Raw genomic sequence first — 27,097 nt, forward strand, 5'->3', positions numbered from 1 at the left:
CCAGAGATTATTTTTCCTATTATTATGGGACAATTGTAATGCAATTCCCTGTACTTTTTTCATACATACTTGATTGTCTTTATAATTTATTTATTTATATTTTACAAATTCTATGTAGGTTCTGTCTGTAATTTATCTGTGAACATAGCTTGTGTTCAGGTGTCCTTATCCTGTGATGTTCCTGTCAGTTTATATCTTAAATAATAATCCAAACTTTCAAAATAATTTAGTTTGCATGACAGAAATGAATGAAATTGAGGCTTTACGACCCCCAGCGTGAAGCTTTTGCGCCCCCTAGTGGAAGCAGTGAGCTAAAGGCAGTAAAACACCTCACATTGAGTTGATAGTTGCCTCAGAATTGAGTGATAAGTGATGAGTCTCTGTGGGCTCCTCACTATGAGTGAGCTCTTTCTTATTACATATTTGATCGATTGTTAATATAAAAAAAAAACTCATTTGGACACTATCCTTATTTGTTGTTTTCTGGAAAAATGTCAATTTGTCTCACACATTTAAAAAGCAGTGCAATCTTTTACCAAGCACGCAGCAGCCCAAAGATGAATTGGTTTTCAACATGTGGAACAAAACAAACCTTTGTGCCATGTCTAAATCACCACCACCATGAAAAACAAATCTGTGGAAACTTTTTGCTTAAGAAAGTTAGGGAAAGGGATTAAATGACACACTAAAATTCCTGAATATGTTAAAAAATATCACATTTTAATTTTCTGTTGTTTACCAATACAGTTTGAATTTACATACACATTTTTTTCTGTAGCCGAACATAAAATACTCATTTTGATACTGCAGCATTTCATGAATACTTTTGGATATTAATGTCAGTTAATCTTCCTTATCACTTCCACTAAATGCTAAGTGCTGTGTCTTGTTTAATTGGCTGAAAGGGCAACCCATAAATTTTGGGCTTACGCCAAGTTTTCACAACACCAAGCTGTCCCAGTAAAATACGGGGGAAACATTTATGACAGTGTTTTATAGTGTTTACATTTAATCTGTGAATAAATGCCTCTCTGCTGCTTCATGTCATCGTCACCGGAGTGGTCTCTGTCGGCAGAGTGGGCACGTAGTTGTTCATCACGTTTTTGATCCAGTTGTTGTACAGGCACAGTTTGCTGTAGACGGTGGGGTGAGCTGGGTTCCAGCAGCCGTGATTCATCCACAGCACGCCCTGCAGCTCGCCATCGCACACCATCACGTTGGCAGAACCAGTCTGGAGAGAGAAGAGAGGGTAAGTGACTTGTTTATGGGAAATACAGTCTTGGATAAAAATATTAGACCCTTGTTTTCTCTAATTCCTTGTTCATTTTTTATGCATGGTGGAACTAAAAGTACATTTGTTTGGACAAATATAATGATAACAACAAAAACAGAGCATAAGAGTTGAATTTAAGAGCTGATATCTAGACATTTTACATGTTTTGATAACATGATAATGATTTTGGTTATTATCAAAACCATGAAAATGGCTAGATATCAGCTCTTCAATTCAACTCTTATGCTCTGTTTTCGTTGTTATCATTATATTTGTCCAAACAAATGTACTTTTAGCAAAAACAGCTCATAAGAGTTGAATTTTAGAGCTGATATCTAGACATTTTACATGTTTTTCTTCATAATGATTTTGGTTATTATCCAAAAAAACATGAAAATGGCTAAATATCAGCTCTTAAATTCAACTCTTATGAGCTATTTTTGTTGTTTTTATTATATTTGTCCAAACAAATGGACCTTTAGTTGTACCAGGCATTAAAATGAACAAGAAATTGAAGAAAAAAATGCTGTTTGTTGTCCATGACTGTATATGCAAGTTAGAAACTTGAATCAAAATGCTGAGAAGCAGGGAAATACACCAGTGTTATCCATAGTTTATTTTAGTTGTGACCATGCTCACCAAGCAGTTATCTGTGTTTAATCGACCAGCGCAGACCATATAAGGACTCCAGTACAGGTACTCTGGGAATGTGTTCATGCAGGTCTGGTCATACACCACAGGAACAGTTATACACTTCAGGCCACGAGACCGTCCATCTGTTTCCAAGAGCAAAAAACGTGGGTTATAACTTTTATTCATTCAAAAATGAGTCATCATCTTGATTTGCAGTAAAACTGAGTTATTGTGATATATTCTGAACCATTAATCTGCTGCTCACTCTTTGACAAAACCTTCCTTTCCTTTCCCGCTTCAGGTCGACTGATTACTTCCCATTTTCATGCATTACAACTTCTTTCGCTGGAGCATTAAGGTCTAAACCTCGAGTAAATACTATTTTCAAGGTCTACCTGTTTTAATTAGTCCTGATCACTGACTGGGCATTTTGACAGGCAATTAGAAACTCCTCTGATTAAAGAAAAGCCATTTTTAGCAGTTATTAAAACAGAATGTTCATGCCTTGTTAGCGTTGCAATGAGCAGAATATTGATGAGCTTTTTAGCAACTACATGCACACCTGCTGATCAGAATCCAACGTTTCCCAGAGACATGATGGAAATGTAGAACTAATAGTTTTCTGTTGTTTTCCCTCCATATTGAGTCAGAATTTCCAATAATTGTTTCCTGCTGTAAAGTGAGTGGTGCTGCTTCCTCCCTGTTGTGCATTTATTTTTGAAAGAGTACTATAAAAGAATAACTGCAGCAAATAAACATGCAGGAAAGGATAGCACACAGCTATGACACTGCATTCATTTACTTCAGTCAAACAGAAATAGGAGAATTTCTATCATGAAGATCCATTACACTGTAGGACTTTAACTGGAAAATCAAAATTATTATTTTTTAATGTCAAGTTTATTATCAGGTTTTGTTGTTTGAATTTAAGATTTACAGTATTTATCACACACACGGCTGCATTCTCATAAACAGGATGTGACCTCTCTAATCATATATGTAAATAATAAAATATGGCAACATGTAGCAATGAAAACACACCTTATTGTTCCAGAAAATACTGCAGTTAGATATCTTTTCCATGTTTAGAAAACCATAAATTCAACTAATAAGAAGAAAAGAATTGCAGTACATAAATTATTTAGGGTATTTTTGTGTTGTGACGACTTTTTCCTCAGTAATTTCTCACCTCCTGGGCTATTTAAAGGGCCAGTTCATACAAAGTATTATTAAAATTATTATTTTCTAATTAACCTCTGGAGGTTTCTGTGTTTATTAAGATAGTTTCTGTCCAGGGTTTGTGTGCGATGCTCACAGCATTTAAACTTTTACAATTCTGCTCCACAGAACAAGGGACCTGAATAGATAATCAACATTATCAACTGTCTGCAGTTCTGATGGGAATATTTTCTACTGAATGAACAGTCTGACTGCCCCTCTTTAAGTTTCCATCTCTGTTGTATTGGGAGACATGTCTGAGATTCAAGAGAGGTTGAAAATGTTACAAAGTGGTTTTACAAATGTATTCAACTTGCTTTTCAAGGCCTCAGTGATGCACACAGGGAATTTTGATGAGATGTAAAACGAGCAGTAAATGTAAAACAACAAATAAAGCTGTATCCGAGGCCTTGAGTTTGATCAGATATTCATTGGGAAAAGTCATCATTCATAGGGAATACTCGTAGACTGGATTAGGGGGCACTGGATTTGCAGCAAATTCTAATGTGGTGACAAGTTAATGAGGTGCAAAAGCCACAGTCGCTCTTTTTAAATCCACTTACGTTGATATGGGGTGGTGGATCCCCAGCCGCTGACGTGGCAGGTGTCTCCAGGCTCGGGGCAGCGGCTGGCCAGAGGGATGGGCTGGACGGACGCGGTGAAGCGGGCGGGCTCAGCCAGACGCACCAGGGTGAGGCTGTGTAAGGGTGAGCGGTAGGGACCGTGTTGGATCACATCAGCAACAAGAATGTGCTGCTCGGTGCCCTCATCCACAGTCCCGTCATGTTCCCCCAGAGATGCTACGGTGCTGTAGGATCTGCAGGGACAGGAGGAGACAGACTCTAATTTATTAAGCTCAAGCAGACCTTTCGGGCCTCCGGCAGAAACAGAGCCATGACTGAGGAACGGCGAGCCTCAATCAGACATGAGCAGCAGGTTAATGACTGAAGTTTAATTAGGGAGGAACACAAGTGAAACGTGCCGTCTTTCACACAGCGACCGCCCGACACATGCCTTGATGACTGACTTGTCAAAGCAGATTATAATGACGTCTGTAGACACGATATATTAAGATGTATTAGCACAGCATGTTCAGTGCTTCAAATTATAAAAACAGCTGACAAAAAGGTCTGATCTGTTCATGAATCACTTCAGTGAGTCAAACAAAGAGCATTCCTTTTTTAATTTCTTTCTTTTATTTCCGAAGGAACATTGTGCCAGGCGTTGGAGAAGCTGACGACTGAAGGTCAAGCTGAAAAGGCTGAAGGAATATAATTACAGGTAAAAAATAAAATGAAAGGTAATAATAATAATACATGGTTGAATTCTTACAAAGCAGAATTTGTCAAGCACATCAGGAAGTTTTTAAGCAAGGTTGAAAGTGATTTCACTGCTGGTTCTTTGGGGAAATTTGGACGTACATTAAATTGCAGTTCTGCAATTAGGTAGCCTGGAAACCAGTTGAATCTGCTGAGCTCATGTTTTATTTGCTCTGGCAGATCATTCACACCATTCAGACAGTTATCCTCCCGGCCTGGGTCACAACGGGCCAATCCTAACTTTTATTTAAAATGGAAAGGGTTTGCAGTGCGACTCATGAAACTCAGATCAAACTGTCCAATTAGTCAAGATTTTGTTACTGCGTTGCCTATTTTCCACCTCAAATGTATTCAGAAACACATCTTAGTGACTGTTTGAATCTTTTTTGAGTCAAAAATCTTTTTCTGAATCACACACATTGTTGCTCTTATTAGTTAGGCCTCAAGTTTTCTTGGTGATTGGTTAAATAAATGTAATTCAGATTCATTTGAATTTTTAAAATAATGCTAAGTTTAACATTGAATCTTTTGTTTTTACTCTTTCAAACGTGAAAAAAATGCCCCACCACTTGGAGACAAGACACAAAAAACAAAGTTTTTAAGTCACCATCAGCAGCCCTTTTCATTTGGCACTAACAGTAACTTTAACCAGTTACTATTCACAAGTTCTGCCAGCAGGCCAACGGAAATTTCCGCCTTTTTTTTTTCTTCCGCAGGGTGTCGGGAAGTTGTTGAAAAAATGCTGCAAAGTTAGGCTGTTTTGGCTGTTTTCAAAGCGGTCATGTGACCTCTGATGTCATGCTATCAATGAAAACAGGCTCTCTGTGTTTCCACAAGTCTCCTCTTTACATACATACTCATGCTGATAACATGCAGTTCAAGGCAAAAAACACATTGTTTTTCTCATGTAGTACAAATTTGCCATTTCTGCCAACTTGCAAATTTGCAATTTGAATATGTGTGCATACTGAGGTCCCTAAACAGGCTTTAAATGACATAAACTGGATATCAGTTGAAAGCTGAGACTTGTGGACTCAGTGAGGCCAGTTTTCTTAATGTGGGATGATGTGAGTCATCAATAGTAGCCAGTTCATTGCAGTGAGGGCATTTCTTGAGTCTCAACTTCAGTGTATAAAATGAGCTGCTGTGACCTCTCGGATAATCACATGATAAAAGTTTGTGTGTAACTAATGGTATTAACCCAAAAATGCACTTATGGGACATAGTTGAACATGGCAACCCTAATGTTATGACCCTTTATACTGCCCACAAAGCCTAACTGCAGTAACTATATTTTTGGTTGAAATTGAGTCATAACTAAAAATGAACTCCTTGATGTCTGTTTTATCTTGTGACAAAGTTTAAGGTTTCAGTTTTGCTTTATTTCAGAGAAATAATTTTATAAAAATTGCAGTAACTACAAAATCTAACTCAAAACCAAAGCAGACCGCAGACCGTAACTTCACTTTGACTGTGATCCAGTGTAGCCTTGAATTTCTTCATTGTGTTAAATAGTGAAGACAAATTTTTTTTATAAATTATTAGTTTATTTGATAGGGAAATTATTATCTAGATAGTGATGAAGTAAAAAAGTAAGATAAAATTATATTAAGACTAAAATATATCATTACTAACATTAAGTCTATACACACATCTTTTTTTGAAAAGAGTTGTTCAACACTTTTAATACATTTATAACAAAATCAATTTGAAAATGTTTATTCACTGGAAACAAACATATAAAAGCTGAAAGAAGACAACAGCATTGTAGTTACTGCATTACTATTAGAGCCTTTTACAGCAAAACTAGAGTGCAGTAACTACATTTTTGGTGTCAAAGGTCAAATAAATGGTCATGATTTTTTTAGCATAAAAATTACATCATCAATACATAAAAATAAATGAGTGTCATATCACTAACCTACACACATTTGGCTGGCCTTTTAAAAAAACATGAAAGCAGTTTTTCTCAGTTTGACCCTTTGTGTAGTTACTGCAGTTAGGCTTTGTAGGGCAGAACAGGTTTCAATAAATAAATAATTAATTAATTAAGACATTTTTTATAAGATATTTTTGCCCAGAACAACTTGACACAAAGTGCTGAGCTGCATCTCAAATTAATCTTCAGGTTCACAGCTTTCACATAATGTTACCACTTCTATGTCGCATTTATTGTTGACCTCCTATCTCCCCCTAAACATCCACTGCCCACAACGACCAATTCTAAAAAAAAAAAAAAAAATTAACCCACTGAGGCCTAAAACGCCTGTAAAACCTCTGGGCGATTTTAAAATAAGCCCATAAAACCTGAAGTTTTTCTGGAAACGCTTCTACTAAATAATAGATTTTTCAGCCTCTGTAGCAGATATAAATGAAATTCAAAAAGTATTTGAGAGCTTATACAAATACTACAAAACAACGTATCCGCTTTCCAGGCTTCAATGGGTTAAAGTATTTGAATGGTGAGAGGTTTAACGTACGTGGGTGAACATTCAAAGGAGGTTACTATCCACAGGTCGTTGATGAGCGCTCCACTGCAGGACGCCCCTCCACCATGCAGCCTGACGTGCCACGGTCTGGAGTGAGGCTGGCACTCCTTGCTGTCCTCCAGGGGAGCCGCTCCTGTAACACACCAACAACACCAAAGAGAAACTAAACAGCTGTTCTCATCTGATTTTTTTAAATTTTGCACACAACATGGTAAATATCTACCTGCGAGCCCCAAAGCAACCAGTAGAAGAAGAAGTTTCATGTTGTATCTCTGTTGTTTTTGTCCTGATCTGATTTGTTTCTGTGATGTTTGACTAGTCTGGAGTCTTTATACCTGCATCGGTTTTTTAGGTCAGTGGGAGGAACAGAATTATTTTTATTGCTATCCAGCATCATTTCCAGTCCAACCTTTGCAATAACCTTATCAGAGATATTTCAAACACCTCCGGATAACAATATTTTCCCGTTAGAGTCACACACCTTGTTAACCCAAGCTGAGAAAGCCAGTTGAAAACTCAATCATAGGAGCTTTCACAGTGTGCCTTTTATGTTTCTAGACCATTTTTAAAATGTGAATTTTCTTTCTACAATTAAAACTATGACTATGACTATTACTATTTTTAATTTACATGCAAATAGACAGTTTTGTAGTTTTATTATTTATTATTTTTTCTGCTGGTTTTGTGTGTATAAATGGTAAAAAAAGATAAAAAATGGTACATTTCCATAGACACCTGTGTCTTTTGTTTATATTTTGGGTTCCTGGCAGCTTTACACTTGAATTGAAAAATCTGACTGATGGCCAAGTTTGTGTGGAGAAAAATGAGCCATGCATGTGATGTAAGGACAGACTGAAAGATGCTAAACAGAGACAGAAATTAATGCATAGGAAGTTGACAAATTTGAACCAAAATCTCCTGGACTTCAGAGGTTTAACATAGAACAAGATGTTCTTCAGACAGATTTCAGTTCAAGTTTTTCTGTTTTGGTGAATGTTATGTCTTTTTCATAGCAAAAGTCTGCTGTGCACAGATTCTTTTTCCTCAGTGGGATATATTAAAGCCATTTTTTATGGCTTGTCTGTACTAAGTACTCTAAAATGAATAATGTGTCATAGAGAAATGAACAAAGCTTTTGTTGTACCACAAGAAGTAATAACAAAGGAGATAAGAGTCCAATTGCTGTTTATAAAGTTAATATTTTACCATGATGCAATGTTAAAAGGTTTATCTTTTAATATCACAGATTGCACAAGTCCAAGTCCATTGCACTGCCCCTTCTGGGAAACCAAGACATTTATTTACTAAAAGTCTCATATTCCCCCCGGAGTTTCTGAAATAATTGTTTGTCAGTTGATATATATTATGACCTTTCAAATTATTATTCTGGTAGAAGTATTTGGTTAGCTCGTTAACATTTCATGAGTTCAATTTTCAATTTGACCCAAAACACCTCCAAAAACTTCAGGAATTATGGATATTTTTGCAAAGCCAATTATATCCTTCTGGTGTTATTGTTTATTATATAAAGAGCACGGTCTGTTTATGTATTGTGTTTATTTTATTGCTTATTCATTAGCTTCTGTGGTAGCAGTTATACTATATTACTAATCTTTCTGGGGTTCTCGCATTAAAAGATGTCCAAGTAAAAAACTGCAGCGTATAAAAATGTCTAGTTTATTAAAGCATGTGCAGAAGGGTCAAAGGAATGCAGAGTCAGCATTGGATTGACAAAGAGTCCAACAACTTAAAATGTGAAATTATCTGTCCATGCAGCATGATAATTTCCCTCAGATTTTGTGTTTTTATCTTGTCTTTAGACCCCGTGTTTTGCAGTGTACCTGTGATCTTATATGCAATATTCATAGCAATGCAACATCTTCTGGACTCATCTGGTTCAGCACAAATCATCAAAGCAACAGTGTAGAAGCAGCACAGTCACACTAAGTTCAGACAGAGTTTAATTACTCAGCTGCTTCGGTCAGATAGAGTTTAACTTTGCTTAGCTGCAGCTGCATCTAGGTCAAAAATAGAAATTAGTCACCGGGAAAAAAAGGTTTTGCCTGGATAATATTTCTAAGTTCTGTATTAAAAGAACTTCATCTATGAAATTGCTGTTTATTTTTATTTTTTTGTATATTTTTTTGTTTTTGTGAGAGCTGTTTGTTGCAATACTCATTCACAAGAACATGAAATGCTCCACGCTCTAAATAGAACTAAAAGGATTTATTCATATCTCTTCCAGATGAGTTTTAATGTCTCCATGTACTCTTTTGTGTCTTTCTTTTGGCTAAAATGCTTTTATGTCAGTTATATTCAGTGGTGGAATGTCACTAAGTACATTTACTCAAGTAATTTACTTGAGTACAATTTTGAGGTACTTTTACTTTACTTGAGTATTTCCACATTTGTAACTTTATATTTCTACTTCGTTATATTTTAAAGGCAAATATTGTACTTCTTACTCCACTACATTTAGCTGACAGCTTTAGTTACTTTTCAGGTCGAGATTTAACATAAAAACAATGAATTTAAACAACAAATTTAAAGTGATTACGCATGTTTATAAATGAAACCACATAAAAGTATATTAAATAGTTAAAATTAGCTCTACATTGACAGCAGTAAAACACTGCTTACATAAATGCATCAATAATAATAATAAAAATCCAATAATATATTTAGAATACATAAAACAATCTGAGTGGCTCCATTTTGATTATCAAGTACTTTTACTTTTGATAAAAAACATTTTGATGCTGATACTTTTGTACTTTTACTTAAGTAAATTTCGAAAGCAGGACTTTTACTTGTAGTGGAGTAATTTCACAGTGTAGTGTTCTTTTACTTAAGAGCTCTGAATACTTCTTCCACCTCTTGTTATATTATATTAGTCCTGTTTAGAACATTGGAACATTGGGGTAGTGTAGTTTAGTGCACTTCAGCCTCTTGTGGCCGAAATGAGTATTAGAACAACAAACACCTGATATTTTTTCACCTTTTTCATGGATGAAAAATAATTAACTGTCAGAAAAATTATGCTGAAAGAATATTCTCTTCTCCGCCAGTTCTGAAGTCATGAACAAGGAGCGAAAACAATTTGGAGGAAAATGTTGTTCTCTCTCACCTAAGAGAATTTCCTGAATGTGCGCCCACTCACTTTAACTGAAAGGCGCATCTCAATAAATAAGAATATCATAGAAAACTTTATTTACGTCAGAAATTCAATTCAAAAAGTGGAAATAACACATTATATAGATTATTTACACACATAATTAAACATTTCATGTCTTAATTGATTTAATTTCTTCCAATTATAATGATTGTGGCTTATATTTAATGAAGACCTAAAATTCAGTGTCTCAAAAAAAGGTTAATACTACATAAGACTAATTTTAAAAAGTATGTTTAATATGGAAATGTTGGCCTCTGAAAAGTATGTCATCTATATGACTCAATGCTTGGTTGGGGCTATTTGACTTCAACTACTGGAAATGGACTTTTCCATCATATTCTAATTTATTGAGATGCACCTGTTTATGTGGACACTAAGAGTGATCAAATGGGCAGCAAAATCAAAGCTGATATTTAGATTTAATTAATCAAACCACATTTATAAGTATCCAGGGGATTAATAACTTTCCCTCCTGTCTTCCCCATTTGTTCTCTTTTGCTGTGTGATGTTGAAAGAGTCTATTTTTTCTGTTTGGCAGCAGCTGCAGATGCCCACAGATTAAATCATATTAGCGTCAAAGCCAGATCTGATCACAGTTGGCAGGTGAGAGAAAAAATTTGACACAATTTCTGTTACCAAACACAAAATGCAGTTCTACCAAACTGATTTAGATGCAGATACAAACACCAACACAAACATCTGCAAGTGGCACCATTTTAATTGTATAATTAAAGTTGTATATTAGTAAGTTCTGGGAAACTGAAGTCCTTAAAAAACACACTAATGTTTAATTTGCATCCGTCTGCTTCCACATACAGCTAAACACAAAGATGCTTGAAAGTAAATGTTTCTCTTAGGTCTGTAGCTTCAGAAGAGGCCACATGTTGTAGATTTATCCCCTAATTAAAAATCACAACATTCTTGCATCGCTGCTTGTCAGAGCTCTCAAAAAAAACAACCCTCACAGTCTTTGTTGTTTATTCATCTCTGCCCGTCTCTCTGTGCTCACATTTTTACATGTTGTTTCTTTTCATCCATTATTAATTGCAACAGAAGCCTCTGTTCTGTTCTGCCTCTGCTGATAAAAGCACTGCGCCTCATTGCAGATTCATACAGACATAAACATGTGATCCTTTGCATCAAGGAGATAAAAGGAAACTCGTGTCTTACACACAGAGACGGGGTAAATATGAGCAATTTACCATATCAAATAGTTCACTTAATTCTCTTCTCAACCAAAGACACCAGTTGTTTTTTTGTATAAATATTTTTATTTCAAGATATGACACAAATATTTAAATTTACTCAGAGGTGGGATGAATGAAAACACCAGTAGGTGGCGACAGATTATTAAATTATTTGCATTATTTTCATGGCCGGTTGTTTGAGACCCAGGGAGAAATTTGTTGGTGCATGATAAGGTGCTGTGTGCTCTTTCACATGTGCCCAGCAACTTGCTCTGTCCAGCTCCTTTGTGCAAACTGTTGTTTTTCTCCCAACAGATTACAGTGTCCGTTGTGCGGTTAACAACATTTACCACCAGTGCAATGGCCCAAGATAGCACCACAAAGAGCAGGGGGTCCATCATTTTTTTTTTTGAAGATGCTGTTTGTAGGTTTTGAGGCTCGGGTGAGGTGAAATTCAAGTTCAAAATGTCAAATGACTTTTGGGCCTTTTTGTGTGGATTTTGAAAGTTCTCACACTGATAAAAAAAAATGTAGCTGAGGTGACTGGAAATTAGTTTACTTCTGGTAAAAGATGTGGTACATCTGGTCTTGCATGATGCCAGCGTAGGTGCCCATGATTGAGGTGGTTTCAGAGTAAACATTCCTGTAGGCAACACAGAAAGAGAAGAGATAAATATGAATCCACACTTTTTTATATATATTGCATCAATTCAAACAGAATCTGCATCTAAAATCTCTTACTTGATTTTCTCCTCCAGCTTCAAGCCCTTGATGCTTTCCACATATCCGCTGACGGTGTCCACTGCACTGGCATAGGCGTTCTTGACGGTGTCTGTGATCTTGGTCATGGTCCCCTGCTCCTCGTCAACCTGCCTCGGCACACGGAAGCTTTCAGCGCCTGCACAAACAGGTCAGAGGTGTCAACTACAAGCATTATCCAACACCAATTGATCTTATTCTGAACTTAATTTCATGAGCCGAGAATGCACTTACTGAGAGCGAGGAGTGCAACCAGCACAGTAATAACCAGCAGCTTGTTCATGGTGTCACTTGTGTCTGTGTGCAGAGAGAATAAGAGACATTTAAAGCTGACCTCACTCCATCCACTAGGGTGAGACATTGTCATACACTTCTCCACATGTGTGTAGCAGGTAGAGTTTTCTTGATTTTGCATCTAGTCTTTTTATTTTAACTTTTCTAGCATAAAAAAAAGTTATTTTATTTGCATTTCTGCTTAACGTGCAGCTGAAAATCAACATTTTCTCATATCTATTACAGCATCATACACTTCTAAGATCGATGCACTCTAAAAAGTTCATAAATTGAAGTAAAAGTGTCAGTACTCACTGTATTCCTCTCCAGAAAACAAAGTAAGAGGCACCACTGGCCCTCCCTGTTTATATAGGAGCGTGGATGTGTTGACTTGTCGCCCCCAGAGCCAAAGTGCACTCTGTGGTAGATAAACCTGCGCCGTGGGCCGGTGTGTGTTTGTGGGAGCGTGTGTGACATTGCTTCTTGATTAAACGCACATTATGGCTATCTGTGTAAGCACAAAGGAGTGAAGAAAGCATCAAAAGGGCCTTCAGACATCATCAAAAGCCACTGATTGTGCAAGGGGGGCATCATTTCCCACCAACTCTGCACGTGTGACACTCACTTTGAAAACACTGATCAGATATTTCCCATTGATTGGGTTGGTAGTTCATTAATGCAGCATACACTTACACCTTGCCCTGTTCACAGCCCTCCATGAGGACGCACTTGGTACTTGCATAATGGTGGTGAAGAGTTCATGTCACACTTCAATAGTCCTAAGTCCCATTAAGATGGCCCTAAGTCTAGAGTGTCGAACACGTCATCAGGGTACTTCAGGTTAGGAGACATTTAGGCCAACTATAGACTAAAGGATAAGCTGTTACAGATAATGCATGAATGAATGGTTGTAATTTTTTTCAATGCAGTTAAAAAACACCTTGCAGCTCTTTTTATGGAAGTTTATTTGCTGTAGTTTTGTATGTTTTCCACAAAGATCCCTTACAGCTCCAAAGATAACCTGAAACGTTGTCTAAAATGTAAATTAAACAGAATGTGATCATTCCTTTTTGGCATATATTCAATTGAAAACTGTACAAAGACAATATATTTAATGTTAAAACTGACAAACATTTATTTTTAGTAATAAACACTCTGAATATGATGCATACTGTTTTTATAAAAACATTTTTGAATAACCAACTTTTTGGAAATGGGGTTGTGACCAAAAGTCGAGAAACAGCAGTTCAAATGCAGGACTTTTTGGCATTTTTTATTTTTATTTTTTGCATTTTTAAGTGATTTGATTTCAGGAATGTAGATTTCTTTTTTGTTTTTCTGTTATTTGTGGTGTGTTGATACAAGTTTAAATACTTTTAAATAGTAATAATATTTTTTAATACATTTTATTTTGTTTTATTTTGTTTTTTTGCTCTTTTTTTGCACAAATATTTGTATTTGTTTTTTATTTTGGCTTGTTTTATCTTTTCAGCCTTGAGGTTTTTGGTTAGATATTGATGGTAAATATTTTGGTTCTGGTTAATAAGTGCCAAATCCTTTTTGTTTGCAATGGCTGAACATTTGTTCTGCAATATTTTTTGCATTTTTGTGAAGCATTTTTCAGGAAAATCATAACCTGCCGAACACAGGCACCGAAAGTAGTTTTTTTGAGCTTTAAATGTCTTTTTATTTTAATCAAGAACATAACTTTGACCCATTTATCATCAAATTTCAGCACAAGAAGTGTTTTTTTTCACTTCCTGTGTCCTTCTTTGAGTATGATTACAAAGAGCGATAATGAAGTCTCACTTTAAATCTCATATTTTGGGGTTTTAAAAGTTATTTTCTATCGAATCGCTACATGTTGATCAAGTCTGAGGTAAACGTGATCCAGCCTCACGTGTCATGTTGCTTGTGACCTGGAGGACTCAGTCTGAGGACAGCTGTGGGACTCAAACTGTCAGAGATCTTGCTGGTTTTTCATTAAAATCAGCTCATTCAGTGCTGTGATGACTCGGCTAATGCTGACAGAGACAATGACACTGATTTTCTATCATCTCTGTTGTATCATGTCTTGAACTCTGCAATCACACAGTAGGGATATTTGTATATTTATTGTCTGAAATAAGGCAAACATGAAGAATTATCGCATCCTGCTGCTCTCACACAACATGCCATCATTTAAAATGACCTCAGGCTTGGCCAGCTGGGAATATCTATTAACGCTAGATAAAAGAAATGCTTCAGGGAGTTGTGATTTATTGAGATCACTGCAACAACACTGAGCATTTATCTTCATTGCCTTATTTTTAAACAAATAATTCTCTTGGAGGAATAATCCATGTGGGTTTGTACTCTGATCAGTGAGCTACATTAATCATTACATGAGTAGGCATGTAGCGTGTGATTGGCAAATCACCATTCTGGGGACAAAGTTGGACTTAACAGGCCCAAACTGAGCTTCAAGAGCTCTGATTAGAGTAAAAATGAAAGAAAAAGTACTTGTTAAAATGTCTTATTAATAGTGTATGTTTTAACTATTATAAAACATTCATTTTAAATGAGTGGCAGCTGATCTTATAAACCAAACTGGTTTTGTTTGGCTGAATGATCGTCATGTATGTGGTAAGATGTGAATGTGAATGTGTTTGTGGTTATTTTAGCTACGACTTAGCTTGGATGCACACAGTGATTAATGGATTCTGGAACAACTGCTGATCTGTTCATAAAATACCAGTGGTGAAAGAAATATTCAGATGTCTTACTTCAGTAAAAGTGCTACTACCACACTGTGAAATTACTCCACTACAAGTAAAAGTACTGCATTCAAAACTTACTGAAGTAAAAGTACAAAAATATCAGCATCAAAATGTACTTAAAGTATCAAAAGTAAAACTACTTGTTATGCAGAATGGCCCCCACTCAGATTGTTTTATATATTCTAAATATATTATTAGTTTATTTGCATTGATGGTTTTATGTAAGTGCCCTAATTTTGTAAAGACAGGGCTCATTTTAACGACTTAATATACTGTTATGACGTTTAATTTAAAAAATGTCTAATCACTTTTAATTGATCATGTTTTTATGTTAAATCTCGACCTCAAAAGTGACTAAAGCTGTCAGCTAAATGTAGTGGAGTAAAAAGTATAAAGTGACAAAAAATGGAAATACTCAAATAAGTCACAAGTACCTCAAAATTGCACTTAAGTACACTACTTGAGTAAATGTACTTAGTGACACTCCACCACTGTAAAATACTATGGTAGGATAACTTATGCCACAAAAAAACAGCTTCATGATATCGACAGTGGAAGTAAACTGTAAATCTCTTGATGAAGAAGCACAAATTCAAATACTTTCCAGTTCATTTTAATGAACACACTCACACATATACATACACAATCACACAGAGACGTTGGTTAGTGTATCAAACACAAAATACTGTACATGCACAATTTGCACAGGTGTTGTTCGCACTTCTTTTAACTTCTTGCATTATTTGGCAAAGATCTTAATTTGAAAAAGAGGCAAAGGATTGAATTTGCATTGTGCATTACTCTTCTCAGCCTAAACTGGTGTACTTTCTATGCTCTATCATCTATTACAGGCTGCTGCCAGGTGGCTTGCTCCAGTTTGTGTTCTTTACTGAGCAGGCAGGTACTGGTCCAGGTAGACCTTGATGCCGTCGATGGCGTCGCTCAGCTGGTTGCCGAAGCGGGGGCGCACGTAGTGTCCGTACAGACCCAGCAGTGTTGTGCGGGCCTTGTCAATAATGGGACCGGCCTCCTGGCCCACGTTACTGCAACAATCAGGGAGGACAGAACATTTAAAGAAATCTCCATAATTAAAAATCCATCAGCTAACATGCAAACTTTCTCTTTTATGTGTATGTTATCTTTTAAATTATGTTTTAACAGTAAATTTGCAGTTTGAGAAAAGTTTTCTGGCAGATTCAGGGTCATTAAAAAAGGGTTTTCACAGGAAGGATAGTAATCGGTGAACACTCACGCGGCAACCTTGACCAGGGCTTGGAACTCAGGCTTGGTCTGCAGGGTCTCCATGTAATCTTTGGCGGCAGTTGCACGTTCGCTGGTACCAGCCTGCTCAATCATGGGAGCAGCGGCAGCCTGCAGCTTGGCGTAAGCATTCAGGATCCTCTGGTAGAACACAGCCTTCATGCCATCATACTTTTCAACAAGATCCGCTGCTGGTGTAGGAAGATCACACAGGCACATGGAGACTGGAAGGAAATCAGAATAGTAGGGTTGTTATAACAGAACCAGTGAAAAACAGATGAGTCAAAGGAGCATTATTATATGTTCATCTGAAAAAGCTATCATGTAAATTCTTGCTTTGGAAGAATCATCAAAGAACCAAAGAAAAGTTGTTTTGCATATTTTGGTTTCTAATGATGATTACTGTATCCAGTCTCAGATTTCTTTGACCAGCATTCAATGTGGTATTTTTAACAATCAGTCTTTATCTTGCATGCCAACAACAGATAAATCAGAGTAGAGGCCAGCCATGCAACAGTGTCAGTAAATGCAATAATTACATGTTACATTTGATCATTTTTACAACAATGCAGAAAAAAGGGATTTAAATTTAAAGTATGTTGCTTCAAATTGCCCTCCGGTTTTGTAATGTTAATCTCTATTTTTTCACAAAGTCCCATAGTTTAGCTTTAGTTAAAATCAAATCCATATACTGCATTTGTTCAGATTTGTATGTTGTCTTACCCTGCAGAGTGAGGATCAGTGCCAAGGCATATTTTGCATTCATGTCTGAAACAAAAGAAAAGAGCAAAAACACTTTAAATTGAACTCTCTGTTTGGTTGAATCGATATTCTTTTTCCACATTTGACATTTCAAGCTCTGGAGATGATAAACAAGTTGACAAAACTGCAAACACTTAATGCAGAAATCACATCCCTCAATGTTTTACAAAATAGAGATTCTATTCAGAAGTAAGAGATTCAGTAAGAGATTCAGTAAGAAGCGTGATTACCTGCGGTTGTGTTGGATGTACAGATCCAAGAAGTGACAGTCTTCTCTGAAAGCGAGTTGTCTGTAACTCGGAGCTCACATCTGGACAGGATGATATAGGGGGGGACTGCAAACAAACGTCATCTGATGAGCATACACACACCTACACACACACACGTGCGTGTACATGCACACGCACATACACATGTTCTCCTACACAAAGTCCAGTGTACATGATATTCACTTTAAATAATGCATGTTGAAATATGACTCCATGGTTATGCAATGTTCTTCAAATGTAGGTTTATCTGGATTCATATGGCGATGCACTTGGAGACCTCCTGATAATGCTGCATGACTGGAGCGTTTGCAAAATGTCAAACTGCCTGGATATTATGTGAGATTGTCACGTCTCACATGGTAAAAACAAACAAACTTTTAAAGCAGCTCATTTGATGTTAGCTGCTGCAATAAAAGACATTTTGAGTAGATTTACTAATCAGGCTAATTAACATTTCTTTGACAATAAGTGAGAATCAATCTATGATGAGTGTTCAGATGGAGATCAGAGTCAGATGGTCAGCAGGTCAATCAACCAGGACATGTCTAGACACACTGTACTGTAACCAGAGCAATGCATGCTGGGATTTCTGCCTTCAACTTTCACCCTTATTCCCTCAGACAGACTACATGCAGGGAAATTGATAATCATTTGTTAAAAAAAAGTTTTTCTGCATCTTGTTTCTTTTCCTTCTACTTTCTCCATCAGTCAAACTTTACAATAACTATCATTTATAAATGGTTAAGAGATTTATTAATGTTTAATCATCATTTATAAACTGTATATAGGCCATTTAGAATGGTAAATACATAATTTATTAATGTTTAACCAAATCATTTATAAATGGCAAATAGATGGTGTATTTATGTAAGTGTATAGTTACTTTACCATTAACAAACAATTAAATTGTCATTAATAGTTTATTAATAGTTTTAGTTCCCCTCATTATAACATTTTTGGCACCATATTAAGTATGTTAATGATTTTAACATTATTCATATACCTTTAAGAAATTGGTTGAAAACATTTAACAATTACATTTGTATAGCACTTTGTAAATGGTTAATAACTGGTTTATAAACCATCTATAAACCTCACTTAAAGTGTTACCAAAATTTCTACATTTCTGCAAATAGCAAACATTAATGACAGCAGCAGCCACAAATAAAGTCTTTAAATTCAATAATAGAACTAAATGCAGCTTTTTTCATATCTCTCCAGGGGATATTTTACTATCAGCAGAAGTGCATGCTCATACTAATAAACAGCAAATTGTGCTTTTTATATATTGTGCATAGTACTGTTTGTTGGTGAAATTTAATTCCAAACACATAGTTGTATTAATTGCTGCCTTTAAATATTCCCTCTTGCCTCTTTTGCAGGACAAGCTGGACCCCTGCAGCAACACATACTAACAAGGTTTATTAAAGATTCAGTCTTTACACAAATAAAGATCACTTGAGCATTAGGTGGTAAGAATATGCTTTTATTGTCTGCTTTTCTTTAGTTTTGACCGGGCTGAGAAGTTGGATGAATTACTTTCGGCAGTATGTAGCTGTCAATGGTTGTCTGGATCTTCTCCCACACAGAGCTTTTGATGTCCGAGGCCCATTCAGCATAGCTGCTGGTCACTGGCTGGATGTGATCTTCATAGTAAGCACCGAAAAAGCCCAGCACTGTTCCCCCCAGATCCTGGACTTTAGCTTTGGCCTCACTATGAGATGGATGAGCACACAAATGAGGAACAAGGTACATACAGCATGGACACACAAACACACTGATGTGCACACAAATCAAATATTTTTAAAAATCTGATAAGTGGCAATCATTTACAGAGACGTCTAGCTATTTGCATTAGCGATGATGATGAGGATAATGATAAGGACACCTGGTTTTCTCCGCCAGCCTCTGCAGTATTCCTGGAGAGTCAGTCTGGGCCAAAAGTGGGACGCATGCTGCAAGAGAGGATGTTAGTCAGTCAGGATGAGCAAAGACAGAAAGGAACTGAAAATGTATTTTTTATTCTTTTTAAAGTCATACCTTGCATCAGTAAGATGAGACCGAAAATAAGCCCCTTTATATGCATCTGTCATGAGAAACAGAATGTTATTTTTATAATGTTATAATCTCTTTCCAACAATAAATACATCACAATATGAGCTACAATCTCTGATTTCAGAGCAACCGAATCATTAACATCACCACAAATTAATGCTAACAAGAGACAGAGGGTGTTTTTACCTTTTCCTCCAGCTCTGGTCAAAAGAAGTCGAATCTAACAAGTGTTATCCAGACAATTTATTTGTATTAGGTGACCTCCACTGCGTTTGCATTGGTCGATGTCGGATGACCATTTATCAAGTTGTTTTGCTGTCATTTTATTGACAAAAATCTGAGCAAAGCAACAGGTGTTTGACTAAAATGTTAAAAACAACCACAAAGTGTGGATTTATCTCTCTCTTTATGTCACCATGGACTGTTTTGACATTTTCACAGACAAGGAAACACTAATAGATAGACGTGCATAGACAATACATGAAAGATTAAAGGTTTTCTTTAATCTTTTATATCTAAAACAGAGCTTGAAGGTATAACTTGATGTGAAATCTTATCTTGATTTCGTCACATATTGATCGTTGATTCTTTCACTGTGATGAGTTTTTCTTTTCACTGTTACATTTTACCTGTATTGCAATGTTCATGTTAGATCCTGAACTCGTGATATCTTTCCAAGATCAACATTAGCTGAGTTCACTAACTGTCCGAGCGCCCTTTGGATCAGATATCTCAACCCACTTGGCGGGTGCTGATATGTATACAGTCACCGTTCTGGCAGCAGAGATATGGGTTTTAGTGAAGAGTGTGAGGGTGGGGGTCAATTAGATAAACATTTTCAACAACGCAAACCATTTCTGTGGGCAGAGTCCACCACAAAATCAATGCATCTTGTCTTACTTTTCCTCTGTGCTTGTTGCATGATCTGAATGGGAACAAATCAACATTTTCATAACTACATCACACTTACAGTCATGGAAAAAAATATTAGACCACCCTTGTTTTCTCCTTGCTTTCTTGTTCTTTTTAATACCTGGTACAACTTAAGGTACATTTGTTTGGACAAATATAATGATAACAACAAAAATAGCTTATAAGAGTTTTATTTAAGAGCTGATATCTAGACATTTCATGGTTTTCTTGATAATGATTTTGGTTATTATCAAGAAAACCATGGAAAATGGCTAGATATCAGCTCTTAAATTAAACTCTTATGAGCTATTTTTGTTGTTATCATTATATTTGTCCAAACAAATGTACCTTTAGTTGTACCAGGCATTAAAATGAACAAGAAATTGAAGAAAACAATTGTCTAATATTTTTATCCATGACTGTACACACTTGATCTCCCAAGTGTCTAAAAAGATGACAATGAGATTTTTTTCTCCTTTTCAAGATTGCATGTTAACATCTATTCTGTGCTATAGAGTTGCATGTTAAAGATGTGTGTGTGTGTGTGTGTGTGTGTGTGTGTGTGTGTGTCCCCTTTTTTTATATTTATTTTTTTTTACTTTTTTTTATTTACTCATTTTTATTTTAAAGCGTAAATATTTTTTAAACCTTTCTTAGAATTCTGAATTAATTATTAATAATCTAATTTCTTGATTTCCTGAACAAGTGAGATAGTGATCTCATTAATTTGGAAAAAACAGGGTAAATATTTTTCCTTTAAAACTTTTCTGGGAATTCTGAGATTATTATATAATTAATTTATTAGTGTGTTGTTGTTTTTTAAACTGCTCTTGTTTTCTGAATTAATGACATAATTTCCTCATTTTGTTTTTCCAAATTAACTCATTAATTCATTTTTTTTTTAAAGTGTTAGTCTGAACCTGAGATGATTCTTAATATTGTTATTAACATTATTATAATTATTTTGTTCTTAACAAGTGAGATAATTATCTCATTAGTTAAGAAAAAACATGGCAAATATTTGTTTCCATTAAAACGTTGAGATAATTCCCAAATAGATTATTTATTATAAAAATAAAAATCTGCTCTTTAAATCTGGAATTTATTGGTTGTTATGTTTTGCTTTGATACAATTGTGTTAAAGGTCACAATATAAGTAAGTTTCCATGTTCTGTTTACTGCATAGACCTTAAAAAGTATCAAGCTGCTTCTCAGTTTTCATTTAACAGCTTTGTGACGGTTTTCAGCCACGAGTGGTCACAGACAAGATAAAACACAACATCTTTGACTTCAGGGTCAAGAGGCTTTTAATTTCAAAACAACAGGAAGTAGATTTACCACCAAATCCGATAGTTGAAGCACAAACCTTTGTTTTTAACAAGCACAGTATGTATTTTGGTGCAAGGTGACAGTTTGGTTGGCTGTGCAAGGACTCTTAACATTATCACCAATTAATATAATTTGGGGTTTGCAAGAAGAACAAAATATGTTGTTAAACCCCATTGTGCTTCTGGGGAAATGTTTTAGTTAAAAAAAAAATCCAATAAATTGGAACCATTGCTTATGTTCCTAAAACATCATTATTTATTGACCAAGTTTATGATTAAAAAATAAAAGAAAGCCACAGTCAGATGGTTGGCAAAAATTAGCAATTATAAAAGATTGGGATAAAGATCAATAATTTTTTTCTTTACTTTAATTTTAATTTTTTTATAGACATGTTTCTATTGCTACCATGGAGTTAATAGTTTAAATATGGAAATGGCTGAATTATACATTCATGATATGTATGTCTTTTTCTGTTTGTCTTTTTCTTTATGGGGACGATTTGGGGTGGCCTAGTTCCTCAACTTGCTCTTCCCACATCTTTTTTTATTTTTATTTTTTCTGATTATCCATAGTACCCTTTTTTACTTGTATGTCTTGTATGTAAACGTGTTTTTAAAAAAAAATGTGTGTGATAGCTGAAAAGGATGTGCCCAATGACTAACTAAGAAGTAGCAAGTTTCTTGGCATAAACTAATGGAAGTGAAAGTGATTTAAAGTTAATTGAAGCGCTCAAAGTGATGCAATCTGATCATAATCTGTGATCTCTGCACACCAGCTGCTGACCTCTGTCACTCTGTTCTCTTCACAGAATCAGATTTCATTGAACTGGGACAACTGGTGGATCATTAATCCAGCATAAACAGTGACTTTAGCCTGGAGGTTGTGAAATGCCAGGAAAGGAGCCATGTTGGCACTTGCCCTTTGGTACCAGATATTGACACAAATAAACTTCCGAGTGCTGCTGGCTATTTATTGGTTAACTGATCAGCTTTAGGGCATTCATATGATATTTAGTATAACTTAATAATTTGCTCAAAGCTCTTTAAATACGTTAAATCCTGTTGTGATCAGTCAGTGGTTGATTGGCTATATATTGAACTTGCTTTTTTTTTAACATTCAGGACAATAACATTTAACATTTTATTTCATAAATGTGTCTTCAGATGTTATAAACAAATACAGCATCAACAGAACTTTATCTTATAAATGTGAATGAAGACCTGCACACTTTCTACTTCCATTCACAGCATTTGTTCATTCATTCAACAAGACAGTAATACCGTACAGGTCTGCTCTTTAGTACTTTTCTCAGAAAAAAATGGGGAAAAAAATCTCATTATTAGGATTTAGCAAATGCAAAACAGATGCATCTCGGTTTAATATTACACTGATTGTCCACTGATTGCATGAGGGGACTTATTTAAATAATGAACCGTGTTTGTGTCTGAATTGAGCAAAGGCCTCTTTTGATTTGTTAATAATCCAACTCCAACAGTTTTCATATTGGCCTTAGATTAGATTTTCTTCCCTCCAATTTCCAAATAAATTAGATGAGGTTTTTGCTTGATGCATATCTTGTAAATCGACAGACTCTTAAAATAATGGCAGTATAAAAAATCAAAATAAAGTCATTTTTTCAGGTTATTGAGGAAACACCAAAACTGAAATAAACAAACACATTGAATAGGAGATGACTTAGGCAAAAAAAAAAAAAAAGTCTAAATATGACTTTGGCCATTAATTTAGGAAGGTGAAGAAATGTGGAATTAATACTTCAAGAAAATATCTCTCTCTATTTTACCTTCAGAATAAAGCATTTCTGCCTGTAATGTATAAAAACTTAATTAATCAAATAGCTCCCTTCTTAATTATCCTCCTTTTTTCCATATTACCTAGATATTGTATATAGAAAAGGAACTTATTCGGGGGGTTTCAACACTTATTATACATTTAAACGATATTATAGAACTCTGTAATAGTCTTTATATAACATATGTTGGCCATGCTGTCCTCTCATTTGAAGTTCTGATGTTCTTTACAATGAGAAATACTGATACTAACACTGGCTGCACAGTATTGTGCAGAAGGCGTAGACAGTTGGACCAAAAAAGGCTTAGAAGAATGCACTCTGACACCAAATATTGATTTGATTTAGATCACTCACTTTACATTTTTATAAATATATATAAATTTAAAAAAACAGTTTCATGTTTTGATGTCTTTATTGCACTTTTTCACATTATTTCTTCAGAAATGACATTCAAATTATAAAAAAGACATCTCTTTACAGAGCAGAAACATAACCACTGTGTCTGGTCAGCAGAACAATGTGTGTCATGACATGAGAGGGTGAAGAGGTCAGAGGTCAGAGTTGGGGGGGAGGAGAGGAGGTTGCAGGCCGTTTACTGGGTAATTGCCTGATACTGGTTCTGGAACTTCTGAACCTGTTCTTGGAACCAGCTCCTGTGAGCAAAAAGGACAAAAAAACGTGTGTTAGAGGAAAATAATGCATGTGAATATCTGTGCATGTTATTATTTCTCGTTTGTGAGCGCGCTTACGTTGTTTTCTTTGCGAATTCGCTCTCCTGAAACTCTGTTAAGGCGGTCTTGGCCTTTTCAGCCAGGGTCCTGCCCACGTCGTTCACCTGGCTGGTGAAGGTAGCCAGCTTCTGCTCGATGGTTTCCTCCTGAGCCTCTGCAGGTGCGAGCGATAGACAGAGATTAGACAAAGTTATGGAAGATGAAGGACAAAAACGTAGCTGCGACGTGCGCATTTTACACCAGACCTACCTGTGTATGCGACAAAAGCCAGCATCAGCACGGCAACTGCAAGGTACAGTTTCATCTTGGCTGTGAGTCTGTGAGGAGGGAGGACAGACACATGTTGCGTGTTAATTGTCGCGTTTTCATGGCACAGATCAAAATTGAGACATTAAAAGTAGCGCCCCCTTAAGTCAGCACCAAAGCTACTGGACAGCTCCCTTTACGTTACTATTTATGAACTTATAGCTTGATTTATGTCTCAGTTATGTGTGTTGTTTTTTTTAACCATAGTTATTCCTTCTACCACGCAGCTGTCGCCATGATATCAATATTAAGAAATAACTTTTGGTTAGAGCAAAACTTTTAAATAAAGTTAAATACAATAACTCGTTTTAAGCTATACATCTCAGCGTCATTTCCCATGTAGCTTTTTAAAAAAATATAATTTAGTGATGCAAATTAAATAGTAAACATACCTGTTGGTCGTTTCAGAGGAGGAGGAAAAAAATCGAGTGTGTTTGAGCCTCCAAGTGTGTCGCTTTATAAGCGCTCAGAGAGTGACGCGCACCACCAGACTTCAGTCAACATGTACACGTGGAGACCTTGAGGTGCCACTGCCCCCTTTATTGACCAGCATCTATGTAATTGCATTAATAAAAGATAGCTGTTGATTGTGATAAATTTGCCACAGAGAAGCAGTGCAGGATTGCATAATGCTGTCAGATTGTGTCACATGCAGCACACTGATGAGATTAAAATCATCTGTATGCAGGATCAAACATCATTTACATAGAAGTGGATGTGAGTAAAGGGAGGAGATGGGTCATCTTGTTATCAGATCTGTGCTCCCTGTTGGGCTTTTAGTGTTAAATAAGGCAAAGATGTGCTCAGAGTGTATCCCTCAGCAGCAGTGCTGTCAATAGATAAGGTGAGATGTTATGCAGGAGGAACAGAGGTCAGCACAGATTACCAGCAGACCTGAACTATTTGGAAGCTCCTTTGGACCTGAAGTGTTGGCCGAGCATGAACTCAGTACAGCTTTTACATTTAGTGATTACAGCTAATAAAGATTTTTTGACATCAAGCAACCAGACTGCTCCAGGATCAGATATGATTGAGTGATGTAAGTGATGCACAAGCTTCACATCACGTAGCTTTAGTCCCTATTTGACAAATACTGATATATATATTTTTAAAGTGTTACAGCTTCAAATTCACATTATCATATGCATAACTGTTGCAGAGAAGCAAACACTGGCAATCATAAACTTAAAATAAAGTCACTTTTTCAGGTCATTCCACCAATGCTGAAAAGGAGGGAGATCACACAAGTAGAAAGAAAATGAGAAGCTGAACATAGAATAGTGTAAGTTAAAATAACTGATAAAATGTAACATAAATAAAATATGACTTAAAGTAATAAAGATTAGCCAGTAGTTGCAATAATTAGACTGAATGTGAACATGAATGCAGTCCTACTACTACTACTACTACTACTACTAATAATAATAATAATAATAATCATGATAATAATGCATAAAATAATTCAGGGGTGAACAGTTATAAAGATGAGATCAAAGTATATAAAGGTGACATGTCATATTGCATACTTCAAACATTTGCAGTCAAGTGATGAATACCAAAATAGCAAAGCAACTAAAAGTAATCAAATAGAAATAAAAGTATTGCAATAAAAAATAAATTAAAAGCATTAGCAACTAAATGTACTATCTGTAGTCATTACGCAGAACAACTTTCAGTATTTTATTTTCATATTTTTCAAAATTTAAGTATTTTATTTGTTGAAGGTGAGGCTGTTTAATGTATAACAATGCATTAAGATGTCAAATCATCTATGTTTGTGTAAAATATTAAAGTAAGTAAAAAGTTAAGAATTTGTCTCAGACATGTTGTGGAGTTGAAGTCTAATAGCAAAAAAATACTACAATTATAACTACAAGTACCCCAAAATGTACATATAACTATTTTATAATCTTTATTCCTTTTTCTTTTTGCCTGCTGTGCTGATTGCACATCATCCCTGGCCTACATTTCTAAATGTATTGAGTTTATGCAGCAAAGGTCAGTGACAGCAGACTGCTTTTTGTGCAATGTCCTGTTTTGGTGTTTTTTTCCATTAACTGCACTCTGAAGAATTTCGTTGCCTCATTTGATGCCTATTTTATCCAGACCTTCCTTTTCTTAAAAGGGAAGTGATTCAGACAAAGCCTTATGTGGTCCATCTTGTGAGTTAGCATGCAACGGGAAGAACAGTACAGTCGTTTGAACTGCAGTAACCCCTCATTACAACTGTGACCTGACTTAGAGCCAGGAAGTCTGTGTGTGATGGTTTGAAGGCTTCATCACTGCTGGACATCTCTGTTTTCACGCCAAGAGGTCTGCTGCAAAGGGCCAAATGCCCATTTGTTGCTGATGACTTGGCCTATTGCTATGATGAATAGACTACAATAGAGGGAAATCAGCCTTCACATGCCACAACACCCACATGTTACCTCTGAAGGGTAAATCTCCATCTCTTTTGTCATGAAGTGGCCAGTGAGTTTATGTATGAGCTTGTGCTTGCGTGCATATAAACTCCTCTTGAATAATTGTAGGAGGCATAGGGCGTGAAAGTGCACGCCTTGCATGCTCCCAATTTGCA

The 27,097-nt window shown here is 35.9% G+C and overlaps 5 protein-coding genes across 5 annotated transcripts; all 5 read right to left on the minus strand.

The window, feature by feature from the left end:
- Positions 1–1,039: 1,039 nt before the first annotated feature.
- Positions 1,040–7,195, minus strand: LOC131976706 (trypsinogen-like protein 3). The gene is made up of 5 exons (XM_059339856.1): positions 7,156–7,195; positions 6,924–7,065; positions 3,688–3,941; positions 1,913–2,049; positions 1,040–1,231 (listed from the first exon to the last, which is right to left on the minus strand). The coding sequence occupies exons 1-5, from the start codon at positions 7,193–7,195 to the stop codon at positions 1,040–1,042; spliced, it is 765 nt and encodes a 254-aa protein (XP_059195839.1).
- A 4,396-nt stretch (positions 7,196–11,591) lies between these two features.
- On the minus strand, positions 11,592–12,443 carry apoc2 (apolipoprotein C-II). Its single transcript, XM_059339665.1, has 3 exons — positions 12,288–12,443; positions 12,036–12,192; positions 11,592–11,937 (listed from the first exon to the last, which is right to left on the minus strand). Exons 1-3 carry the CDS (start codon positions 12,418–12,420, stop codon positions 11,850–11,852), a joined length of 378 nt encoding a protein of 125 aa, XP_059195648.1. The 5' UTR covers positions 12,421–12,443; the 3' UTR covers positions 11,592–11,849.
- A 3,239-nt stretch (positions 12,444–15,682) lies between these two features.
- Positions 15,683–17,450, minus strand: apoa2 (apolipoprotein A-II). Its single transcript, XM_059339404.1, has 4 exons — positions 17,338–17,450; positions 17,069–17,113; positions 16,338–16,569; positions 15,683–16,128 (listed from the first exon to the last, which is right to left on the minus strand). Exons 2-4 carry the CDS (start codon positions 17,109–17,111, stop codon positions 15,972–15,974), a joined length of 432 nt encoding a protein of 143 aa, XP_059195387.1. The 5' UTR covers positions 17,112–17,113; positions 17,338–17,450; the 3' UTR covers positions 15,683–15,971.
- A 1,382-nt stretch (positions 17,451–18,832) lies between these two features.
- apoc4 (apolipoprotein C-IV) lies at positions 18,833–19,761 on the minus strand. Its single transcript, XM_059339439.1, has 4 exons — positions 19,618–19,761; positions 19,417–19,462; positions 19,265–19,331; positions 18,833–19,090 (listed from the first exon to the last, which is right to left on the minus strand). Exons 2-4 carry the CDS (start codon positions 19,460–19,462, stop codon positions 18,880–18,882), a joined length of 324 nt encoding a protein of 107 aa, XP_059195422.1. The 5' UTR covers positions 19,618–19,761; the 3' UTR covers positions 18,833–18,879.
- A 4,121-nt stretch (positions 19,762–23,882) lies between these two features.
- apoc1 (apolipoprotein C-I) lies at positions 23,883–25,000 on the minus strand. The gene is made up of 4 exons (XM_059339441.1): positions 24,912–25,000; positions 24,463–24,530; positions 24,232–24,367; positions 23,883–24,135 (listed from the first exon to the last, which is right to left on the minus strand). Exons 2-4 carry the CDS (start codon positions 24,515–24,517, stop codon positions 24,075–24,077), a joined length of 252 nt encoding a protein of 83 aa, XP_059195424.1. The 5' UTR covers positions 24,518–24,530; positions 24,912–25,000; the 3' UTR covers positions 23,883–24,074.
- Positions 25,001–27,097: the final 2,097 nt, after the last annotated feature.

This window comes from Centropristis striata, chromosome 8 (assembly GCF_030273125.1).
Source record: "Centropristis striata isolate RG_2023a ecotype Rhode Island chromosome 8, C.striata_1.0, whole genome shotgun sequence".
Classification (NCBI taxonomy): Eukaryota; Metazoa; Chordata; class Actinopteri; order Perciformes; family Serranidae; genus Centropristis; species Centropristis striata.